This window comes from Vulpes vulpes, chromosome 1 (assembly GCF_048418805.1).
Source record: "Vulpes vulpes isolate BD-2025 chromosome 1, VulVul3, whole genome shotgun sequence".
Classification (NCBI taxonomy): domain Eukaryota; kingdom Metazoa; phylum Chordata; class Mammalia; order Carnivora; family Canidae; genus Vulpes; species Vulpes vulpes.
Genome location: NC_132780.1, coordinates 40,971,769 through 40,993,859, shown reverse-complemented (window position 1 = coordinate 40,993,859; position 22,091 = coordinate 40,971,769). Strand labels below are relative to the sequence as shown.

Here is a 22,091-nt window from a genome sequence, read left to right as displayed (position 1 = left end):
GGGCCGCCCCGCCGGGGAGCGGCAGGCGAGGCGAGAGCCGCCCGGGAGGCGCGCCGCGGCGGCTGGAGCCCAGGGAAGCGGCGCAGGAGGGGCCGGGCGGCCCCGCCCCCTCCCTCCCTCCCTCCGTCCCTCCGCCCCTCCGCCCCTCCGCCTCCCCCACCCCCGCCGCCGCCGCCGCCGCCTCCCTCCCGGATCTGTGCTCCAGTTCAGAGAAAGAAGAAAATGTGTGTGTGTGGCGAGGGGGAGGGCGAGCGCTGAGCAGCCGGGCCGGGGGTGGGCGTCCGGCGGAGGCGGGGCGGAGCGGGGGCGGGGGCGGGGGCGGCGGCGGCGGCGGAGCGCGCGGCGGGCGGTGGGCGCGGGCAGGGCCCAGGGCGCCCGGGAGCCGTGTCAGGCGGCGGCGGCGGCGGGGAGCGGGCAGGGGCAGGGGCAGGGGCGGCGGGGAGCCGTCGGCGGCCGCTCGCTGCGGGGACGCCCCGGTGGATGTGCTCTCGCCGCCGGGCGCAGGGCTTCGGGGAGCCTCGGCGGCGGCGGCGGCGGCGCGGGGGGCGAGGCGGGCCGCCCGTTCCCAGGCGAGGAGGCGCGGGCGTCTGAGCGAGGCCGGGCGCGGCGGCCTTCCCTCGCGCGCCCCCCGAGCCAGCGCCCGCGGCCGCCTCCCGCGCCCGCCTCGCGCCTCCGGGGCCGGAGCCGCCCGCTCCCGCCGCACCCCCGGCCCACCTGGTGCCCGGCCCTGGCCTCGGCCCCCGCGGCCGCTCCCCGAGCTCGTCCCGGACGCGCGCCCGGGCGGCGGGGGCTCGGCGGCCACCGCTGCCTCGGGGGAGCGAGGGCGGGAGGGTGTGTGTGCGCGCGTGTGAGCAGGGGGTGCCGGCGGGGCTGCAGCGGAGGCACTTCGGAAGAATGACTCTGGAGTCCATCATGGCGTGCTGCCTGAGCGAGGAGGCCAAGGAAGCCCGGCGGATCAACGACGAGATCGAGCGGCAGCTCCGCAGGGACAAGCGGGACGCCCGCCGGGAGCTCAAGCTGCTGCTGCTCGGTGAGTGCGGCCCGCGGCCCGCCGCCGCCGCCGCCGCCCGCCGCCCTGGGCCCTCCCGCCGGGCCTGCGCGCCCCCCCCGCCCCCGCCCCCGCCCCCGGGCCGCGGGCGCCCGCCGCTCGCCCCTCGCCCCGACCCTCGCCCCGACCCTCGGCGGGCGCGCCCCCAGCCGCTAACCTGCGCGGGCGCGGGCGCGGGCGCGCGCACCACCCCCTCCGCGCGCGCCCACACGCGCGCAGACTCCGCGCCGAGGGGTCGGGTCGGGGCTGCCCTGCCCCGGGCCTCGGCCTGTGCCTTTGGTGTCCCCGAGGGCTGCGCCTTCGCGCCGGGCGTTTATCTGCCGAGCCTCGGCTACGCCGCAGACCGCTCCGGGGAGAGGCGCGGGGGTGGAAGGTGGGCAGCGGGGCTGAACTTCCAGCGTCCTGGCCGCGGCGCCCGGTGCTGGAGAGGGGAGGGGGGTGTGTGTGGCCCGAGGGTGGCGAGCCGAGCTGGGGCGCGTTGGGCGACAGCGTGCGGCGGGGAGGCCCGCGTGCATCCATTGTCAGTGCTTCCTGGGGTCAGCAGAGGCAGGTGTGGTGGGCGGACTCGCGACCGGATTCCCGAGGAGCGATGATGAGGGAGCCCAGCGGTCGGCCCTCCGAAGAAAGGGGGCTACGTCTGGGGGGGGGGCGGGCAAGCTCAGGTGTGTCACGCAAGTGCTGTGCTCTGGCCACCAGACCACCGGAAGGAGGGACCCTGGAGTTTCTTGACCAGTGCCTGGTGACAGGCTGGCTTCTCGTCTGCACCATTCCTTCCAGATAAAGAGGACGGATACGCGAGGGTTGTGCTGTGTGGTTGTTGACAGCGACGGGCTTCTTTTGTTTAATGAGGCAACCCAGATGCAGGCCTGAATTCACAATAGTTACTACTGAAGACCAGCGCAGCCTCTCAGTTACTCTCACGGAAACAAATAGAAACCTTTTGTTTAAAACGGACAGCAATTTTTAATATCTTTGGGATCTGGGCTGGAAGGAAAACGGGAAGTGTACAGCAAAAATTTCCCTTTGATCTCTAAAAAAGCCCCAGCCCTTTTAGCACTAAGTTATCAAGAAAAGGCTGTTTCTCAAATAGGAATTCTATTGATAATTATCTTTGAGAGAATGTTCACAATCAAGGATCAGGGTACACATAGGAGCCAGCGTGACATAACTCTGAGCTATGGTGGTAGGAAGAGCAAATAGCTTTGCAGTAACAGGCCTGAAAAATGTCTGCACTTGTGTTCAAGATATTTGCGTGTATAATAAATATGTTCCTCAGACGTGGCTGGAAGAAAGAAATATTGTATTGTCAATTCAGATCCGGGAAGCATGCGGCTTCTTTCTTGAGCATTCCATCTCCTGGTTCAGGGAACCAGCTGCCTTTGGGACTCAAGTGCTTATCTACTGGATCATTTACAAAGGGGAACAAAATATAATGATCACAAATAATTACAAATGGTTAACTCACATGCCATGCTTTATGTCTTCATCTTGAAACCAGATTAGATAAATGTGCACATGTTTATAAAGAACAGAAGGCAGAGCGCTGGATAAAAGAGGTGGGCTTTAGGGAATGAAGCCAGGGAAGGGGAAAACTGCAATTGGAAAAATGAAAATTAAAAAGTGTTTTATTCTCATTTTGGGCTACTTCTAACGGCTGAATAATGTGTAATTGAATATGTTGCGAATTCTCGAGATTGAGAAAAATAGAGAGGGGAAGAGAAATAGGCATAGAGTGTGTAAGTGCATGATAAAGGGGGAAAGCATGTGTTTTACAGATACTTAAGAAAGGGTTTTCTTTTTCCCTGTTTACAGTCTTTGTTTATGGTTAGCTGTGAATACAGCATTTGAGATCTCCCAAGCCATCCCTGTTGTCTGAAATGTGACAGCTTGAGGTTCCTAACTGCTGAGTGAGAACCCAGGGGGTTTGTCTGTTTGAAGGCCTCAGTTTGAATGTCTCGGAGGAAGACTTTTAGGCAAATACACATATATGGACACTTAATTACATACTGTGTATTTAAATAACATAAGGTGCTTTAAAAATGCGCTTGAGGAGATAATTTTATGAGCAAAAAGTGAAACGGTGTTTCTGCTAGAGTGATAGAACTTTTTCCCTTATTAGATATTTGAGTAGGGTTTAGTACAGCCTCTCCCCAGCCCCCAAATATGGCCTATTAGAAGTGGTGGAAAAATATGACAGTAATTTAGCACCCACATTCATCAGTAACATTTAAAAATTATGCAACTTTTTGTTAGAAATAAGAGCCCTAGGCATCATCTAAGATTTGTGAGTTTCATGTTCTAGGCATGTGTTGCACTTGTAGCATAAAGAGTTTGATGCCTATACTACTTCTACAGTAAGTGTTTTTTACGAAATGTAGGTGGGGAGGCGAGCTTGTGATTTCATGATTTTTTTGAATCCAGGAGAAAGATGATGGTTGATATGAAGCAGGCAAAGTATTGGGGAAGTCTTTTTTGAAGAACTGCTCTTCTGTCAAGCTGCTTGAATGAGTTCACTGAAACTTCCTGTTCCTACCTGTCCAAAGGAGGTTATAGGATTTATCCTTTCACAGTTTAAAGCTTTATCAATATTTTCAACTACCTTATTTAAGTGGAGGGTTCCTCTTATGTTTAAATGACATTCAGCATAAAATTATTTTCAAAGTAAATTTTAGTTAAAGGCATGACTCCATTTTAGTGGAAATGGATTTATCTGGCAGGGGACCTTTGCATTCACATTCTTATTTTATTTTATATATTAATAATATGAAAACATGAGAAAGAGAAAGTAGTGGTTTCCTGCCTACATGAAAGAATAGCTGTGAAATTTGGGCTGTTTTGATACATACACAGCAATTTTCCCAGTGTATTCTAAATTCTATAGTATTAATATATTTTGATTTTTATTCTTTTTTTTAAATGAACCCAGAAACTTACCATTGTAAAATACCATGTTTAATAATGAGTTCTTGTTTTCTTGACCACATCCATTTTCTGAATTTATTTACATGAGTGTTTTTCTTTGACACCTCAAAGAAAACTTTATATTCTACACACATGTTGCAAGAGAATACCTTATTTTAACTTGGTTTAAGTTTTTCTGTGCCTTGTGAGTGTATAATATGTTACATTTACTTTAACTGATCAATATTTATGAATACTAAATATTTCTATCTGTAGTACATAGGTCACAGTATTTAATACTAATGTGTCTTTAAGTCTGTATATAAGTGGCTTTGAATCCCTGCTTTTAGTCACAGATACTCATGCTGAAATTTTTTTCAGTTCTTTGAAGATATATATTTTTTTCCTGTTAACCTGTTCTTATTTTATATGTTTTTAAAATCTTTACCCTTTAGATCTTAATCATCAAACAGGAACATTTAGCAAATGTTTATAATTGATTGGATTCCACCTATTGACAACAGGCAGTTTAGGCCAGTCTTAGATGGAAGAATGTAAGTTCTTGATCTTCTAACTGAATTGCATACGTGATTGTGGATTTTCTTCCTGTTCTACCCTTAGGAGGGTAGGGATTGTGTCTATATTGCTCACTATTAAACCCCAACTTCTAGCACAGTATCTTGAGTCATAGCATGCTCTCAATATGTACTTGTTGAGTGAGTAGATTTATTTATGACCCTCTTGATAGAAACTGGGACCATGAAATAATGAATAAATTATGGAGACACAGGAGTATGTAATGTTTTTAATGGGTGGCAGATAAAATCATGATCGTCACAAAATTGTATGTGACTCTTTGAGCCAATTGAATATACGTGCATTCCAGGATAGGAAGTGTTAATGTAAGATGCTACATCATATACTGAACCAGTGTATTACAGTTCTGTGCTGGGTGTATTTGGGAATGGTAACAGTCATGCTTAAAGTATGAAAGTTTAAAAAGAAAGAAAAAAAAAAGAAAGAAACCATTCCATATCTTGATTACTTTTTATTGTATAGAAGCTAATTTAACCCTGTCATCTTTTGGCCATACACTTTCTGCATGATACACTCAACAGAATGAGTTTTACATTCTCCAGAGTGTGGTGGCAGCTGCACAGATTTTTATGATTTATCTATACAGTTAGATGCGTACCACAGTGATTAAATAACAGAGTTTTAAGAATTGCAGATGGACTATTTTTAATGGAGGGGTATACACATGTACTAAAAACTGTACAGTTACAGAGCAGGAGAGGACTTGGAAGGCTGGGCATTCCCTGGCAAATTTAGACTGTATGGTGAGTTCATTCAAGCGGATCTGGATGAAAGCGCCCGCCCCACGACCCCTCTGCAGAGTTCACTGGAGAAGAATGGGGATGTCGATGGTTTGAATTAACCTAGAAGTTAGTGGCCATCCTAGATGGCCACACAATGCAAGGGTCCCTGTAAGGAACCCTAATAACAGCATCTCCTTGGAAATACCAAAATAAGAGTGTTTATGAGACTGCTTTAAAACCAACTAGCTTTATTTTTGCTATGCTTTTCGTTTCCAAGTGTTAAATTTGTTTCTAAATGTCAGGAATTATTTTGATGCATTTCCTCTTTTTCTTTCTGCTTTTCTTGTTTCTTTAAAACAAAGTACTTATAGTTTATATCTGAAGGGTGAAATGAGAGCATCCCTCATAAAAATCAGAGTTGTAGCTCTGACTATAGTATTAGCAAAGGCTTCAGAGTAAGATTTTTGCCTTGAGCCACATAGATTCGTTGTCTAGATCTGCCATGTAACTCATTCTTCTATTTACATGTTATTTCTTCATGTGGGAACTTTGGCATACATTAAAACCATACTCTACAGTGAAGTTGTCCCCTGTATATCGATTCAGATATTTTGGGGGTAAATTTAGAAAGGAGAACCAGGAGAGTAATTTATAGTGGCCATTTTGTTTATTACAAATAAATTCGATAGCCTCCTTTTCATTAAAAACAACAACAAAACAACAGCCCCTCTCCACTTTATAAGAGATGGCTTAGGTTCAATTTTCAGAGGTGCCTATTGAACATAGTTATGATTTTTATTACAGATGAATTTTTTAAGGACCCGAAACAGCTTTCACAGTTGTGAGGCTGTGTGCTATGCTAAACTTAGCAGAAAAAAAAAGGAACAGATTTTTCTTCATGATCCAGGCAAACTTACACTTGAGAAGAAATGAACTAGATTTTCCAAGGATGGTTTTGATTCCGGCATTCATATTAATTTTTCTTTAAGGGGAGGTTATTAAATCTGTTGATATTAATGGAACTGTTGATTGGGTGTTGTAGAGGAAAAATAGGTAGCTCAAATGGTTCTTGGGAAGGAGAAGCCATTTTAAGAAGGTTAGGATTGCTTTCTTCTTAAGAAGGTGGAGGGAGGCAGTCTGTTTCCTCTAGACTCTTATGTTTTGGGTTGAGGGAAATACAAGTATTTGTAGCAACAAATTTGAGGTCTGGTTTCAGAAGGAAACTTTTATAATGGCTTTTCAGCAATGTTAAGATCTTTGCAGAAATAGTCCAAGGCAAGTGTGAAGTAGCAATGGAAGGTAAAATGTGTGATTGTTGGTAATTAAATCTGTAGCAATAACTGACTACAGTAAACCGTGAATGTTTCCTCTTGTTCTGCCGAATGGAGTAACATTAGAGACAGAGCTATTCTCACACCCAAACAGGATTTTTGTGTGAACAGCTGTTACTAATAAAATTATAGGAAGTTGTTCGACAATCACCTTTGATTTGTTATGTTACCAATATGTAAAAATCTGTCAGATTTCTCATCTAACGTGTAGTAAGAGGAAGAAAAGGACCTAACCATGCTGTCGGAAATGAGTTCACAAATCCTAGGTGGTTGTGGGTCCGGACTTTATAAACAAAAATAAATATCCATATTTTGATGCTGAGATCCGAAATCTGAATTCGCTTAATGGCTCTGGGGTTGACCTTTATACCTGGCCATCATTTCTGAGATCAGTGCAGAATATTTTGTTAAATGCCTTCACAGTTGAATTTTAAGAACAAAATGAGTATTATTACAAATTCATTTATTCCACAAACGTTTGCCAGTTATTGGAAAATAAACATTTCCTCCATTTCTTTTTTTAAGTTTTTAAACAGGCATATCTTCTGAAAGAACAGTTGCATACAAAATACTGGTCAAATGAACAAGCATTAAACACCTAATATACGCAAAATAACGTGCTGTGTGAGACGCTCCTATTTCTTATTTGTCAACAGGAAAGACGACAAGCACTTTTCACAGCTTTTGTTGTTTCTCAGTTGACGCCCTCGGATGGACATGTCCTTCTGAGTTTTATCCTTCCTGGCATTGGCTTTTTTATTGGCTCTTAATACAAAGAAAAAAACAAAATAATCTGAAGGCCATTGTAGAAGCTTTTCCGGGGATTACACAACTGGGGAAAGCAGATGATCTTGAGAATTATTTCCTTGGCGCATATTGTTTTTTTTGCCTTTCGCCGTGAGAAATGATTACTGACCACTTGGCCGGAGCTCTAACTGGATTGGCAGCACCATGAAGGCAAAGATAGTGGCTCTTGTTATTTTGTGTCTTGACGCAGCGCACGGCCTGGCTCCATGTGCCCTGATCCTGTTGTCAGGATCCCAGGCCTTGTGGCATAGGAGGGTGTGGGCGGGGTGGGCAGCCAGGTTCCCCCAAAGAAAGAGCAGTTGGAGGCCTCGAAGGTAAACTTTTTGCTCTCGTCTAACAGGTACCATCCATAGGGTCTCCTCTTAGCCGTTTTGGGGGGCCACCTAGGCCACAACGAAAGAAATTCTGTTGTTTTTTTTTAAGATTTTTAAATTTATGCATGAGACACACACACACACACACACACAGAGAGAGAGAGAGAGAGAGGCAGAGACACAGGCAGAGGGGGAAGCAGGCTCCACGCAGGAGCCCGATGTGGGACCTGATCCCAGGACTCCAGGATCATGCCCAGCACCGAAGGCAGGCGCTAAAACGGCTGAGCCACCCAGGGATTCCCAGGAATTCTGTTTTAACACTGGAATAGTCTGGAGTAGTCTTCATCCCCATGCTTGCTTCTCATTCCTTGTCTAGCGAGAGAATTATTCAGTTGAACATTCACATACTGTTTCAGGTTGAAAAGCCAATGGCAGTTTGTGCAGCAGTTTGAATAGAAAACTGTTACACACACAAGTCCTTTGAAATGCAAAAATTCCATGCACCTTTATTACAGGATTAATTTTGGATGGCAAGCGGTTTGACTGCTTTAGAAACAAAAGTAGTTGTTTCAAGGAAGTGTGTAATGGATTGTGGGGCAGTTGGGAACTAGGATGTTATTAATGCCTTTATATTCCTGAAACCTCACAGAAGGGAACGATAATTGATCCACAAATTAAAAAGAGCAAGAGCGAGTCTTTTTGGCTCTGTTGCAGGAAGTGAATAGTGATGTTTAGAAACCTATTCCTGCATATTCCTAAGAGATAGCCTTGAGTTTTTTCCCTTTAGAGAACTGAACCGAAATGATGAATTCATTACCTCTTCTCGGAATCCCGACTTCTTTGTTGCTGTTGTTCCTTTGTTCGCCATTACTTGTTAAAAAGTCAGAAGGTGTTTTTCTTTCTTTGTTTTTTTTTTGTATTTTTAAAACTTAAAAAAAATCTTCATTTTTTTTTTTTTTAATTGTTCCTTTCCTACATTTCCTTTTGCTGTAGGAGCTAGCAGAGTGATGGGTGGCACCCTCGATATATTTCCTGGTGGCTGCAACTGACGAGTTGTTTCTAGAGACAGGTGCTCCCATGTCTTAGCCCCCCTCTACTATTCCAGCTGTGGGCTGCAGGCCTCCCAGATAACCCTTCAATGCAGATACCACCCACCCATTTACTCTAATTGCAGGGCTTCCAGTGCGAGTTCCTTAGCTTGCCTGGCATCCTCATTTCCTTACGATTTAGGGAACTTCCAAGTTGGGGCTTCCTTCAAACATGTGGCTCTGAGCTGGTGAGGGGAAGTTGGGTGTTTTAATATATTAAAAGGACACTCGTGAGTGTGCTTTTGGGAGATGATTAACTTTCTTTAGCAACAGTTTAATCGGCAAAACAAAAATACGTTGTTAACTGAATAAAATGCACACAATTCTCCTTCCTTTTTCAGAGAGCATAGACTGGAGATTGGTTCATGGTTACCAGCAGAGAGTGAGCGAGCCAGTGAGTGTTGAGCTATCATGTGCCACGGGGTTTCAAAATAGAGTGCAGTGCATTTGCTAGAAAGGAGGAAGGTGCTGTAGGCCTGTGTTGAGTAATAGCAAAATCTTTCTCATTTCATGACTTGAGCATTCTCATCCCAGTCACTTGAGAGCCTTAAAACCTCTCTCTCTGCTTGTATTTCTGTACAGAGAGTTAGGATAGCATTAGCATAGGCCTTTGCTTTTGTTATACCTAGGCAGCCTGAGTAGATTTTGGGGGTTGTTGTTGTTGTTTAAGGCAACGATGCAATGTTAATTTCTAACGGTGTAAATTGATATTTTAGGACCTACACTTTTCAGAGCTGCTTCATTATACTATATGTTCTTTCTGCAGATGGCAAATGCAGTCTTCCTTCTGTCCTAAAGAGCTGACCCATTTCCTGTAACTTGTTCTAATAATACAGGATGACTTGAATTCTTGTTTCTAGTTTGCCCTTAAAAGAATGCCAGGGTACTTGTTAGGTGTTTTAACTCTTGTTTTTCTAACGCTTGTGATGTATTTTTGAAAATTGGTAAGTCATGCAAAAGCAATAGCCCACTGGCACGGTGAAAGTTTATTCGGCTAAACACATAACCCCCACAGCTCTGCATATTGGTTTAGTTATGTGGATTTTTAAAAATCTAAAACCTGAAACTGAAGGGAAGTCAAGTACTCCTGCTTATCTCTTTGAACTCACCTGAAGGTGTTTTCTTTCATTTGTGCCTTTACTGTTTTTATAGAAACCTGTCAAATGATGAGATGGGACCAAATCGAAGGGCTGTTTGAATCTTGAAACTTTCTGTGCCTTCCCTCTGCAGCTCTGGCATCTTGGCCCATGTCGGCCCAAATTCTTTGCGGACAGGGGGCCTGAGCCCCAGCCCTCTCCAGTAGTGACAGGCGGTCCGGGAGGCACCGGCAGGTCTGGTGGAGTCCTGGCCGCCCTCCCTGTCCTCTCTGTCCCCTCTGAAAAAACCCTGAGCTTCCCTGCAGGCGGCTCCCACAGCTCTGGGGAAGAGTGTGGATGCATTAGGGAGTCTGTCCAGAGCCGCCCCTCATGCTGCCTGGCCTGCTGCTGATAGTTTGACTGCCTTCACAGGGAATGGTATCAAAAGCCGCCTGTCACATCAGCATGGGTCTCCGGCTTCCTGCAGGAAGGGCGATATCCTGGCAGGCACGAGCTGGAGGCTGAGGGCTGGGCGCAGTGTTCAAGCACTGCCTGGCTTAGGCCAGGGTGCTTTCTTAGGTACTGTGAGGCCACCGCCTTCGACTCACTACTACTATTTTTTTTTTTCCTTCATTGGCTTTTAAGCAATGCTTTTCATTTACTTACAGAGAATCTCTGCTGCCCAAGCCCATTGCTGCACTTCTCAGTGAGAGCAGGTGGGTCATTGGCGCCTGGGCATAAGGAGTCCTCATACACCTCGGAGGAGCACCTTTGAGGGACTGCTTTGTATTTGGAGCCTGTGGGTCCCTTTTCTAGGGCCTTCCAGGGAAGATGTAGAATTAACTCAGGGATATACCATTTCCGTCTATTTTTTCTAACATGAATTTGCCCATTCCCCCGACCCTCCTTGGGGCTTTCATCGAAACCAGAAAAACAGATAGGGGCCTGTTTTTCTGAACTGCCCTCAGTTGTCATACCATGTCAGAGAAACTTCAAGAAGGCGACTTCCTGTGTCCCGCAACTGCCTTCTGGAGAAACGGCTCCATGACCAAAGAAGGAACAGTTAGACTCTCAGCTTGGGTCCACAGAAGAGCCTAATTCCTTTGGAGGTGCCAGGCAGGTGTTTGGCATTTACCGACCCCTGCTTTCTTCCCAGCCATGGCCTCTTCCTCACGATCTTTTCAGCTGGATTGCAGATTTGGAGTTGGGCAGGTGCCGAGGAAAAGAACAGTCACAGGCGAAGGAGAGTAGTGGGGGATCTAGCGGGACTTGGCTGGGCAGAGGGTGTGGTTGCTAGTCAGGGTGGAGCAGTCATGTCTTTGCTAGACTCTGGAGAACAAAGGAGAGGTGCCCTTTTCTTTGGCTTGGTGTCTTTTTGCAGAAAGAGCCCGGACCAGTGCAGCTTGCCAGCTCCACTGCCTTGCTGCATTTCTTGATCACTGTCACATCTCATGAGCCTTCCTCTCCTGGATCCCGGGGTGGGAGATGAGCAAGTGTCGCAGGCTAGGTTGTACAGTAGCAGTTTTTGCTGCTTACATTCCCTCCTGACCTTCCACTCCCAGAGGTGGTTACATAGACCAAGTGCAGAACGCCTGTGTCAAGCTGTGTCCCCAGAAAAACCATTCACACGTTATAAAGGAAACTTACGACATGGCTTCTCTCTCTCTCTTTTTGAATCTGGCAGCTATTTAAGGTGATGGAAATGCATCTGTGACTGTATTGAGAGCTCTGCTAATCTGCTGGTGGGTTATTAGAATGTCTCTTGAGAGATCCTTGTCCAGGAAATCTGCTTTCACCTGGCTTGCTTCTCCTACAATAGAGCACCTGCCAGTTGCACAGGGCAAAAAGTAGATAAGTAGTAGCCTGGGAGATTCTTGCCAAGTGGATTCACACTCAGGTGGAGGCACGTAATATAGAAGTCATCTTGTAATTTTAGCTGAGAAAGGCACCTTTCAATTGGTGTGTTCTCTTAGGAGTTGGTCACATTCTGGGCTGTCACATCCAAACCCCAGGAGTGGATTATTCAGTAGGCCCTAAAGCCTATCTCCATTTATAATCAATATTCAGAAGGGGCTTTGTCGATGATAGAAATTGACTTATGAGGATTTCTTCACTCAAAATGTAGGCGAATATATTTGGAATAATTTTGAATAATTTGAAAGCAGAACTAGGGAGTGCTGAAACAAAAGATACTTGAAATCAACCTCTATTTTTATTACCAATCAAGTCTTGATGGGTCAAGAACTAATAAACTACCATAATACTGGCTCCTCTTGGAGTCAAGTGTAGAGGGAACACGGATTCTAGAGATGGAAGTGCCTTGATGTCTTCAGGGACTAATAAATGGGATGAGCATCCTAGTTTCTCCTATTATGTGTTGGGTCACCATCTGAGATGTTACACAGAGCACATTAGAAATGACTAAAATATTCTGGGCATATATCCATCTCTTGTAATGATGAGTCCCCAAAGTTCCCCATGTTCTGTGAGGAAAGATATCTATATGTTGCTTGATTTTTGACAAACAATTCGTATTTCCCTCTCCATACAGTTCTTGACAAAAGGTTGCATTTTAATGGAGGAAATCCTAGGACTTCATTAATACTATTTCTTAGGAAATCTTGACTCCAGTATATTTTCATCAAAATCACCAGCAGTGTCCTTTGAGAAACACATTTGCTCTAGGGCTTTCCACTCCAGGCTATGCTTATTAAGGGAACAGAGAATCTTGTCTAGGGTTTTCTAAATCCCTAGAGTCTGTGAATTGCTACTCAAATTATGATATATCCTTCCCAGAATTAATTAATGCATTGTGCATCCCAGTATTTTGGGTCATAGGGTAACACAATGATTTGTTTTTTTCTGTTAAATATATTCTTTCTTTATATAATGTATCTTCAAACAGTATGCTACCACCTGGATTTATATTGTATTTTATTTTCTTTTTGGAATGAAATAAGAGCACTTGAGATAGATATCCTTTGGTGGTATGATTGTTTTCTAAAATAGTACAGTTTAATGATGAGAATAACCTTTGTATTCAATAGACAGAGTTTGAATCAAGAAATGTTTATTTTCTTCCACTTAAGGACTTTCTTACCTTCTTGGAATGCCTGGGTGGCTCAGCAGTTGAGTATCTGCCTTTGGCTCAGGGCATGTTCCTGGAGTCCTGAGATCGAGTCCCACATCAGGCTCCCTGCACGGAGCCTGCTTTTCCCTCTGCCTGTGTCTCTGCCTCTCACTCTGTGTGTCTCATGAATAAATAAATAAAATCTTAAAAAGAAAAAAATAATTTTCTTATATTCTTAAGAAATACATTGTTGTTTTCATGTTGGCCTTCAAGAGAATGGCAGTCCGTTTTATGTTAATAACTTTTTTTAGAGGGCATTAACTTTTTTTTGAAGTATAGTTGACACAGAATGTTACATTAGTTTCAGGTATACAATAATATTTTTTGTGTTTCATTTTCCAGTGATTTTGAAATATTATAAATAATGGAATCGTTTACACAAAGTTTGAAAAAAAATTAAAATTTATTCATAAATTTATCCAAAGTGTACTAAACTAAGAAACGTGATTTTTTTCTTTTTGTGCGTGTGATCCTTTCTAGTCTGTTTTATTTTGATATGTTTCTTACAAAGGTATAATCGTACTGTGTAATTTAACATGATATTGTAAGCATTTTCTGGCTGTATATACTTCATATTAATATTTAGAATTGCTGTATAATATTCTTTTTTAAAAAAAGATTTATTTATTTATTTATTTATTTATTTATTTATTTAAGAGGGAGAGAGAGTGTGAGGGAGTGTATGAGTGGGGGAAGGAGCAGAGGGGAGGGACCAGCAGATTCCATGCTGAGCAGAGCCCTACCTGGGCTCTATCTCATGAGCCTGAGATTGCACCCAAGCCAAAACCAAGAATCAAGATGCTTAATTGGACACGTGACCAACTGAGCTACCCAGGTGCTCCTGTGTAATATCCTTTTTTTTTTTTTTTTTGGAGTTTTTTTTTTTTTTTATTTTGAGGTGTGTAATATCCTTTTAAAGGATATATATGATTTGCTTGCTTATTTTTGTATTTTTTTGGGGGGGGGGCATTTATATTTTTCCCACTATTACCTTTTTTTTTTTTTTGAGGGGAGAGGAGCAGAGGGAGAGGGAGAATCTCAGGCAGACTCCACACCCAGCGTATGAACCTGCAGTGGGGCTCTGTTGCACAACCCTGAGATCATGACCTGAGCTGAAATCAAGAGTCAGTCCGTCGCTTAGCTCACCAAGCCACCCAGACAACCTCCAATGTTACCATTTTTAAAATAAAGCTGTGATGGAATTCTTGGTGGACTTGGCATTTTTTAAACAACGTATACACATACTTTATTAGACTAGATTCGTAGAAATGTTAACTCTCAGTCTGAGGATATGAAAAATTTTATAAGTTGATTGCATGCATCTAAAACACATCTTAGAAGTGATTGTATGCAATTTGCAATGACATGAATAATATGAGGGTATCAAAAAGTTAATAGGCAAGAAAAATAGTATGTAATTTTAAATTTTGGCTTTATTTGATCACTAGTGAGAATGATCATTTGCCCATGTATTGTTTCTAGTTGGATCTCTTATTTTGTAAGTTGTCTCTTTATTTCCTTTGTCTATTTATGATTTCTGAACATACATATGAAATTAGCCTTTTCTGTATTTGCCATAAAAAACTTAACCCCAGTCTTTTGTTTTTCTTTCTCTTTGTTTTGTACTATTTATTTAATACAGAAGCTTTTAATTATTTTGAAGCCAACTCTGCTGATCTTTTGCTGTTCTGTTTTAAGATGAAGATCTAAGTCTGGTTTAGACATTGCATGAAAGTCAGATACACTTTTGTTGTTAAGGCCAAAACTAGTTTGAATGTAATGTTTATACATTACTGTTGTATGATTGTTTTTCTTCTAAAATGAGAAAGAAATACACATAAGTTCATACTGTTACAGATTATACAACATAAGCTGTTCTGTATATAATTGGCTTTTTTCATCCAGTAGTGTGTAATAGATACCTTGCCATATTACTATAAATCTTTTGCATCATGCTTATGGCTTGTTAGTGTTGCAATGTATTTTTTTGTTGTTGTTGTTCCAGTGTAGTTTTGGTGTGCTGGAGTTAACAGATATCTCCTCGTGAAAGCCAGTTGTACGCATTTCTTCTAAATTCTCTGTTCAATGACTTCACTCTGTTATCTGGAAATCAGCCATGATGGGGAGTATTTACACCCTGGAAATTGGCAAGTGCTACAAATCAGGGCTTACCCCTCCCACTGGGAGAAGTTACTGTTAAACATTTACCAGCACACTATGGTTTATACCTGATGCTTATTGAAGGATATTTAGTTTTATTCCATTAAAAAATGTTGTAACTAATGCTACAGTGAATATTGTAGGGGATCCATTTTGTTCATTTGTTCAACTGACCCTTCAGCAGTTCTTCAGCGTTAGGTCATCAGGCAAATGGTAGGCTTTTAAAAAAATTTTTGATACACATCACCACCTTATCTTTCAGAAAGGTTGTATTAGTTTACTTTCCCACCTCTGGTGTGCATTAATGACCATTTTGCCAATTGATGGGTTAAAAAAAAATCTTTATTTGCAATTTATTGGATTAATTTCTATTATACAGTCTTTTTTTTCTATGCTGCCTATTTACAAAATAAGTATTTCAATTTGTTATTTAGTTTAGATTTTTTATCACTTTTAGCTTCAACTTTATTAGCTTAGCTTTTTCTAGGAAATTCACCATTTTATCTGCAGAAGGATGGAGTGCTCAAGGATGAATATCTCTAAGGGGAAAAGAAAATAGAACTGATAAGATTATATGACAGGTTTGGCCATGTACAAAATTGTACTGAAACACAAAGCTTTTATTTATTTATTTATTTATTTGTTTGTTTGTTTGTTTATTTATTTATTTATTTAGATTTTATTTATTCGAAAGAGAGAGAGAAGCAGGCAGAGGGAGCAGCAGGCTCCATGCAGGGAGCCCGATGGTGGGATTCGATTCTGGGACTCCAGGATCACGCCCTGGGCCGAAGGCAGGTGCCCAACCGCTGAGCCACCCAGGGATCCCAACACAAAGCTTTTAATTATGATGAAGTCTAATTTATTTTTTCTGTTGTTTCTTATGCTTTGGGTATCATATATAAGAAACTTGCTAAATTCAAGGTCACAAAGATTTACCTTCATGTCTTCTTCTAAGAGTTGTATCGATTTAGGTCTTAGATGTAGGTCTTTGATCCAGTTTGAAGTGGTTTTTGTATATGGTATGAGGTAGAGTTCTGACTTCATTTTTTTACAAGTGGATGTCTAGTGGTCCATTTTTTGAAAAGATACATTCTTTCCCCATTGTGTGGTCTTGGCACCTGTGTTATTTATTTTTGTCTTTCTTTCTTTCTTTCTTTCTTTCTTTCTTTCTTTCTTTCTTTCTTTTTCTTTCTTCCTTTCAATTTCTGTAGGTTTATTTGGTTGGCCTTTTTCTATTTTCTTGAGTTAAGATTGTTTGATTATTTTAATATTTTCGGGATTTGAGTTAGAAGTGTTTAAAGCTTTGAATTTTTCTACTTGTTTCTATGTAGTGTTTATATCTCCTTTTACAGACATTCTAAAATTATGGTTTTGATTTCTATCTTTGAACCAAGGTTCTTTAAGATAATTTAAAATTTTCTAAGTGTTTGTGATTTTTTTGTTGTTTATTCCTAGTCTTACATCATTTTGATAGGAGAATGTGGTCTGTACTATTTTTACATTTTGGAATGTATTGTAGCCTAAGAATGTAGTCAGTTTTTGTTCTATGAATATACAGTGTGTGTGTGTGTGTGTGTGTATATATATATAATAAAACATAAATTTATGAGTGTCACTTAATTTTCTTGCTTATGTTTGTGGTTAATCTCCATATTTATATTATATTGTGAATCTCCCAAGTACTGAGAATTGAGCTGAAGCCTTCATTAATTCCAGTGTTTATGGCAATTTCTCCTATTTCCAGAGATTTTTGTTCTATTTATGCAAGTATTCTGTTTTCATGTACCTTAAAAATGTCCACAAGAATTAAACTTCCATCCCATAACATTACCTTTTTATATGTCAATTCTGTTATATCTTGAGTTCAGCTTTGTTGGCTATTAATATGGGTCTTTTGTTTCCATTTGTTTAGCTTGTTTCTCCATCTGTTTCCAACTATCCTTAATCTCTTGGTTGCTCCTCTCAGAGGTTTTGATTTATTTTTGTTGTATCCTCATTTTGAGAATCTTTTTCCTTAAATGGATGAGTTCATTCTGTTTACACATGTCTATACCATAGATGCGATTGAGTGTTTTGCATCTGATTTCTGTCTTCTGACTCTTTTATTGATTTCTGGCAGTTCTCTTCATCTTTCCCATTTCTTCCTCCTTTCCTCTCTCCCTTCTTTGCTATTTGGTTTGTATTGAGTTTCTTGTATTTTCCACCTGTGATAATTTGAAACATCCATAGTTCACTTTTAATTTTACTGTTGGTAGTCTAATATAGCTTCTAGTGGTATTCAAGTTATGTTTCTCAATTTATCAACTTCAGAGATGGGGTAGTATTTATTGTGGTCCCCCCCCCTCCCCGCCCCGTGTGTATGAAGAAATTTGTTCATGTATAACGGAGGTGAGGGTGGGTGGGGGGTGGTTGGGAAGGTTGGTTGGTTGTTTTTTTAATTAGGCTCCAGGCCCAGCCTGGTGCTCGACATGGGGCTTGACTTCATGACCCTGAGTTTGAGACCTGAGCTGAGATCCAGTTTGATGCTTAATTAAATCACCCAGATGCCCTGGGGTTGGGAAACTCGTAAAGTGTGAGATAGTAAATATTTTTGGCTCTATGGGCCATATGATCTCTGTTGCCCCTATTCAGCTCTGCCACAGATTTTATCAGTGAATGGGTATGAGTATGTTCAAATAAAACTTTATTTACAAAAATGGACAGCAAGTTAGATTTGGCACTGTGGCTATAATTTACCAACCTCTAATCTCTATTACTTCCATTCTCTGCTTTCCCTTGTATGCAATTTGCACGTTCTGAATTTTTCTTACTCCTATTATAGATAAAAGTTATACCAGACTTGTAAGAGTTCTCTAAATCTTAATGATTAGTAAGACTATTAACACATTTTGTTTTGTACATATATTTAATTTTTTCTGTCTTCTCTGAGACAACACTGAATGTATCAAATGATAAAACTTTTATAAGAACAACATAAACTTGTCTGTGGCTGAGGACAGTTTTCTGAAGGTTCATGTCTATCCTTGTAATTTTATTGGTGGTCGCTGAAAGGCTAAACATACAGAAAACAGAGATTTTCTTAGTTTGAATGTAAAAGGATATTTGTGTCTGTTGGCCTGAGAGGGGTACATGGTATTCAAGATAGTTATCACATTCTTTTGTTGTTGTTGTTATTCCTTTATTTATCTGAGAGAGAGAGAGAGAGAGAGACAGAGAGAGAGAGAGAGAGAGGAGAGAGAGGAGGGACCGAGGGGGAGGGAGTGGGACAAGTGACTGCACTGAGCCTGATGCAGGGGCTCTATCCCAGGACCCTGGGATCATGACCTGAGCCAAAATCCCCTAGGAGCCACCAGGAGCCCTGCTCTTTTTCTTAATCTGCATTTTGTGTATTTTGCCCTTTCCCTGATTACAGCTTTCTGACTATTCAGATTCAGGAGATCTTCTCTTTCATCCGGAAATAGTTTGTTCTCCTTACTTTTTTTGTTCACTTCCCCTGGCATAAAGTTAACGTTTGACCTTGCAGCCTATGTGAACATTAACATTTCACAAGTGATTCTGTAGTTTGGCAAAGTTCATACGCAGAGTGACTTTATTTTCACTTTCTAAAACCCTTAATCTTTTGATTTCATATTCAGTACCTGGGATGATCACAGGGAATCATTTCTCATTAAGCCTAAAGAAGCCCATCAAAGCATTTTGTTATGTATTGCTTATTATTCAGCATTCATTCATAGATTTTAGTATTTATATATATTTGTGTCTATAATTACAACTACATATTTAGCATTAATTCTGTATTTAAATAAATGCTCATCACCAGATATTTCTTCTCTCATTTTCTTTAATTGTATGCTTTTATTTATTTCACTTACGAGTTGGCTGGATTACAGTTTCAGATAGATTTTTCATTAAGGGTCCGTGGATAATATATTTATTTGAGTTCTTGTGTATTTGGGAATGCCTTTCTGTGGAATTCATGTACAAACGACACCCCGCAGGGGTCTAGCCTTCTTGGACTACGCATCTTTTCTGTCCATGTTGCTTGCCACATGGTGGATGTTGCTCCATTGTTCCCTGACATCTACATTTGATGAGAAGTCTGCAGTCAGCCAGAGTATTTTTTTTTTCTTAGTGATTTGCTTTTTCTATGTGGACACCTCTTTTGTTCCTTAAATGGAAGTTTTAATAACTTCACCAGATTTTGCTTCACTGTTTTATCTTCTTTATTATTTATCCTGAAGCACTCTGAACCCTTTCTGGCTGTATTTTTACCCTTTCATTTCAGGGATTTCCCCCAATTAATCATTGAATATTTCCTCTGTTCCACAGGAATTTTTTTCTTCTTGAGGCAAACCAGTTCTTCATATATTGGACTTCTGTTGTTTCTCTACCAAAGCTGTCAGCTTGCCTTTAATTGCTTCATTTCTACATTCTTTTCCTTGTGTGATTTGCTCAGCTTTCTTCCCTGCAACACTGATTTGGCAGTGCTTGGCATATAACTGGCATGTGCTAATAAGTAGGTTTGGAATGACGGAAGTTCCTGCTGTACAGTTTTTATTCTTCGACTTTCATTTTCAAGTTCTGTAGTTTCTCTTTTTTCCTCCTTATGTCCGTTCTTAGCTGTGACAGTTTTTTCCTACTTTCTTCTGTTTTTTAATACTCAATCTCAAACAGTGTACATTTTCTTCAATGTTCTTGATAGTACAGAGTGGTTAGACGTTTTTTTCTTCTGTTTCATAGAGTAAATCTTCCCGAGTGTTGTCTTCATTTTCCTTTTTTGCACGTTCTGTGCCTTGTCTTCAGTCTTTCTTTGTGGAGTGTTCCAAATTTTGTCTGGCCCTACTGTTTGTCCAAAAATGGCGTGGGTGGAATCTCATTGACTTCCTTCCCTATTTGTCTTGGGTCTGTTCGTGTCCTTCTCATAGCACTTGAGCTGGAGGGCTGGAAGATGATGGTGTATATTCTGGTTTTAGTTCCTTACTTGCCGGAGTGAGGTGGAACGGAAGGCTCCGTGGTAGTGGGCAGCCTCAGTCTACAAGCTTTGCTGTGGCTGAATTTTGTTGTATTTTCTCTCCAGGCCCATTTGTTCCTCCTTTTATGGGTGAGCCAGCCACTCTCTGATGAGAAATCCTTCAGGCTGGAGCCTTGCCATTGATGGGATTTAGGTTCTGTACATCCATTAGGTATATTTCTCTGCATTCTGAGGCCACGGTGCAAAGTAAGAGGGCTCTCAGCCCTTCACCCTGCCAGGTCAGAGCAAACACTAGATTGGGTTGCTCTATACTTTCTCTCTAGCTCCTCCACAGTCGATATAGGGAGCAATGCAAGTTTTAGTAAGGCATTGCTTATCCTTCTGGTCAGTGGGGTACCAGGGAGTCTTTCGGAAACTTTGCCACTTGCAGCCTCCAGCCCTGTACTGTTGCACAAGCAGAAGCACTGTGCACATTCCCAGCGGGCTCTCTCTGGTTCATTCGTATTGCTTCTGATTGTTAAGTCTTTTGCTATTATTAATGCAGATGAGGTTTTTGCTCTGCTTTTCTTCTTCTTTTGTACCTTCTGAGGGCTAGAAAGGAAGCTATTGTTTTTTAGAGCACTTTCTTTCTAGGAAGTCTGCTTTATGAGTCTTGATGATGGTAATTAACACGTGAAGTTTTTCATAGAGAGTTTTAATTATAGAATCCCAGTTGAGTGTGCTTTCAAGTCCAAGCTTGCACCCCATGCTTGAGCCATCCCTCTAATGTCCCCTAATTTATTGTTAGCTTATTGCCCTCTGTATTCAGTGGTGGGAACATCATCCCCTGAGAGGAATTGATTCTTTGGTCATCTCTGTTTGTTAGGAAATTTTCTTACTTTGGGTTGTATTCTGTCCTGAAACTCATTTCTGGTTCTATCCTTTTGGGGGCCATGGGACTCCGAAACCCAGTGGAACACATCTACTTTTCCAAATGTTTATTTGAGTGGAAGAGAGAGAGAGAGAGAGAGAGAGAGAGAGAGAAAGGATACACAGAGGGAAAGTGAGGGGGAGAAGCAGACTCCTTGCTGAGCAGGGAGCCCCATGTGAGGCTTGATCCCAGGACCCTGAGAGCATGACTTGAGCCAAAGGCAGACACTCAACCAACTGAGCCACCCAGATGCCCCTACTTTTCCAAATAATTGAGGTTGGCCTCTTGACACTCTTAGGCCTCGCTTCCTTCTTTATTATGTAAAACCTGATGAGATCTTTCCATCATTTATCAAAAGGCAGGAATGAAACCTTGTCCTGTATCATCCTTGTTTTTTTTTTTTTTTTTTTTTGAAAACCAAAAACCGGTAATGGAACCCAGCACTTGAGATATGGTTATGAAGTCAGATTAGATAGTATTTTGGTATCTTCTCCCAAACTGAGATATATGTAAGTCCAGAAATCTTTGTCTTTTGTCTAAATCATCCCAAGAAAGAGCAATTTTGAGTGCAGAGGGCTTCTGTAACTTTTCTCTACCAGTACCTTGTTTGTTCTTATTTGTTTTCAATATAATATTACTGTGGCTAGCCCCATTTTAACCTGTGGCCATCTGTGATCTGCATACAGTTCCCTATATTTTTGCATTTTCCTTTATTATATATTTGCAGGAATTCCCCCCCCCCCCCACCTTCATTCCTGAGAGTACTTATTCCTATTGAATTTCATTTTTATTCTGTGGGAACATCCTTCCAAGGTCAAGATCATTTAAACTACCCCCCCCCCCAACTTTTAGCATTTGTAATCCTACCCAGTTCATTCTCAGAGGAAAGTAGATGAGCCTATTACAGTAAGATTCATAAAGAATTGCATCAGAAAGAAGAAGTATTTTTGTGAATACTGTCAGTGAAGATATGGGAAGTATTAGATTTCAGAACAGATCCCCACAGTCTGTCATTCAGTATGACTATCTGGTTGA

General features: G+C 42.0%; 1 protein-coding gene across 4 annotated transcripts in view; it reads left to right on the top strand.

The window, feature by feature from the left end:
- The first annotated feature begins 208 nt into the window (after nucleotides 1-208).
- Nucleotides 209-22,091, top strand: part of LOC112922087 (guanine nucleotide-binding protein G(q) subunit alpha) — a 307,767-nt gene continuing 285,884 nt past the window's right edge. The window contains exons 1-2 of one of the 4 annotated variants that reach the window (XM_072762711.1): nucleotides 209-226; nucleotides 831-1,030. In XM_072762711.1, coding sequence (XP_072618812.1) covers nucleotides 895-1,030 — 136 coding nt within the window. In that variant the 5' untranslated portion in view covers nucleotides 209-226; nucleotides 831-894. Of the gene's footprint in view, nucleotides 231-625; nucleotides 1,031-22,091 lie in introns of those variants that run through there. The other 3 variants (XM_072762718.1, XM_026001512.2, XM_026001513.2) reach the window with 3 other exon arrangements.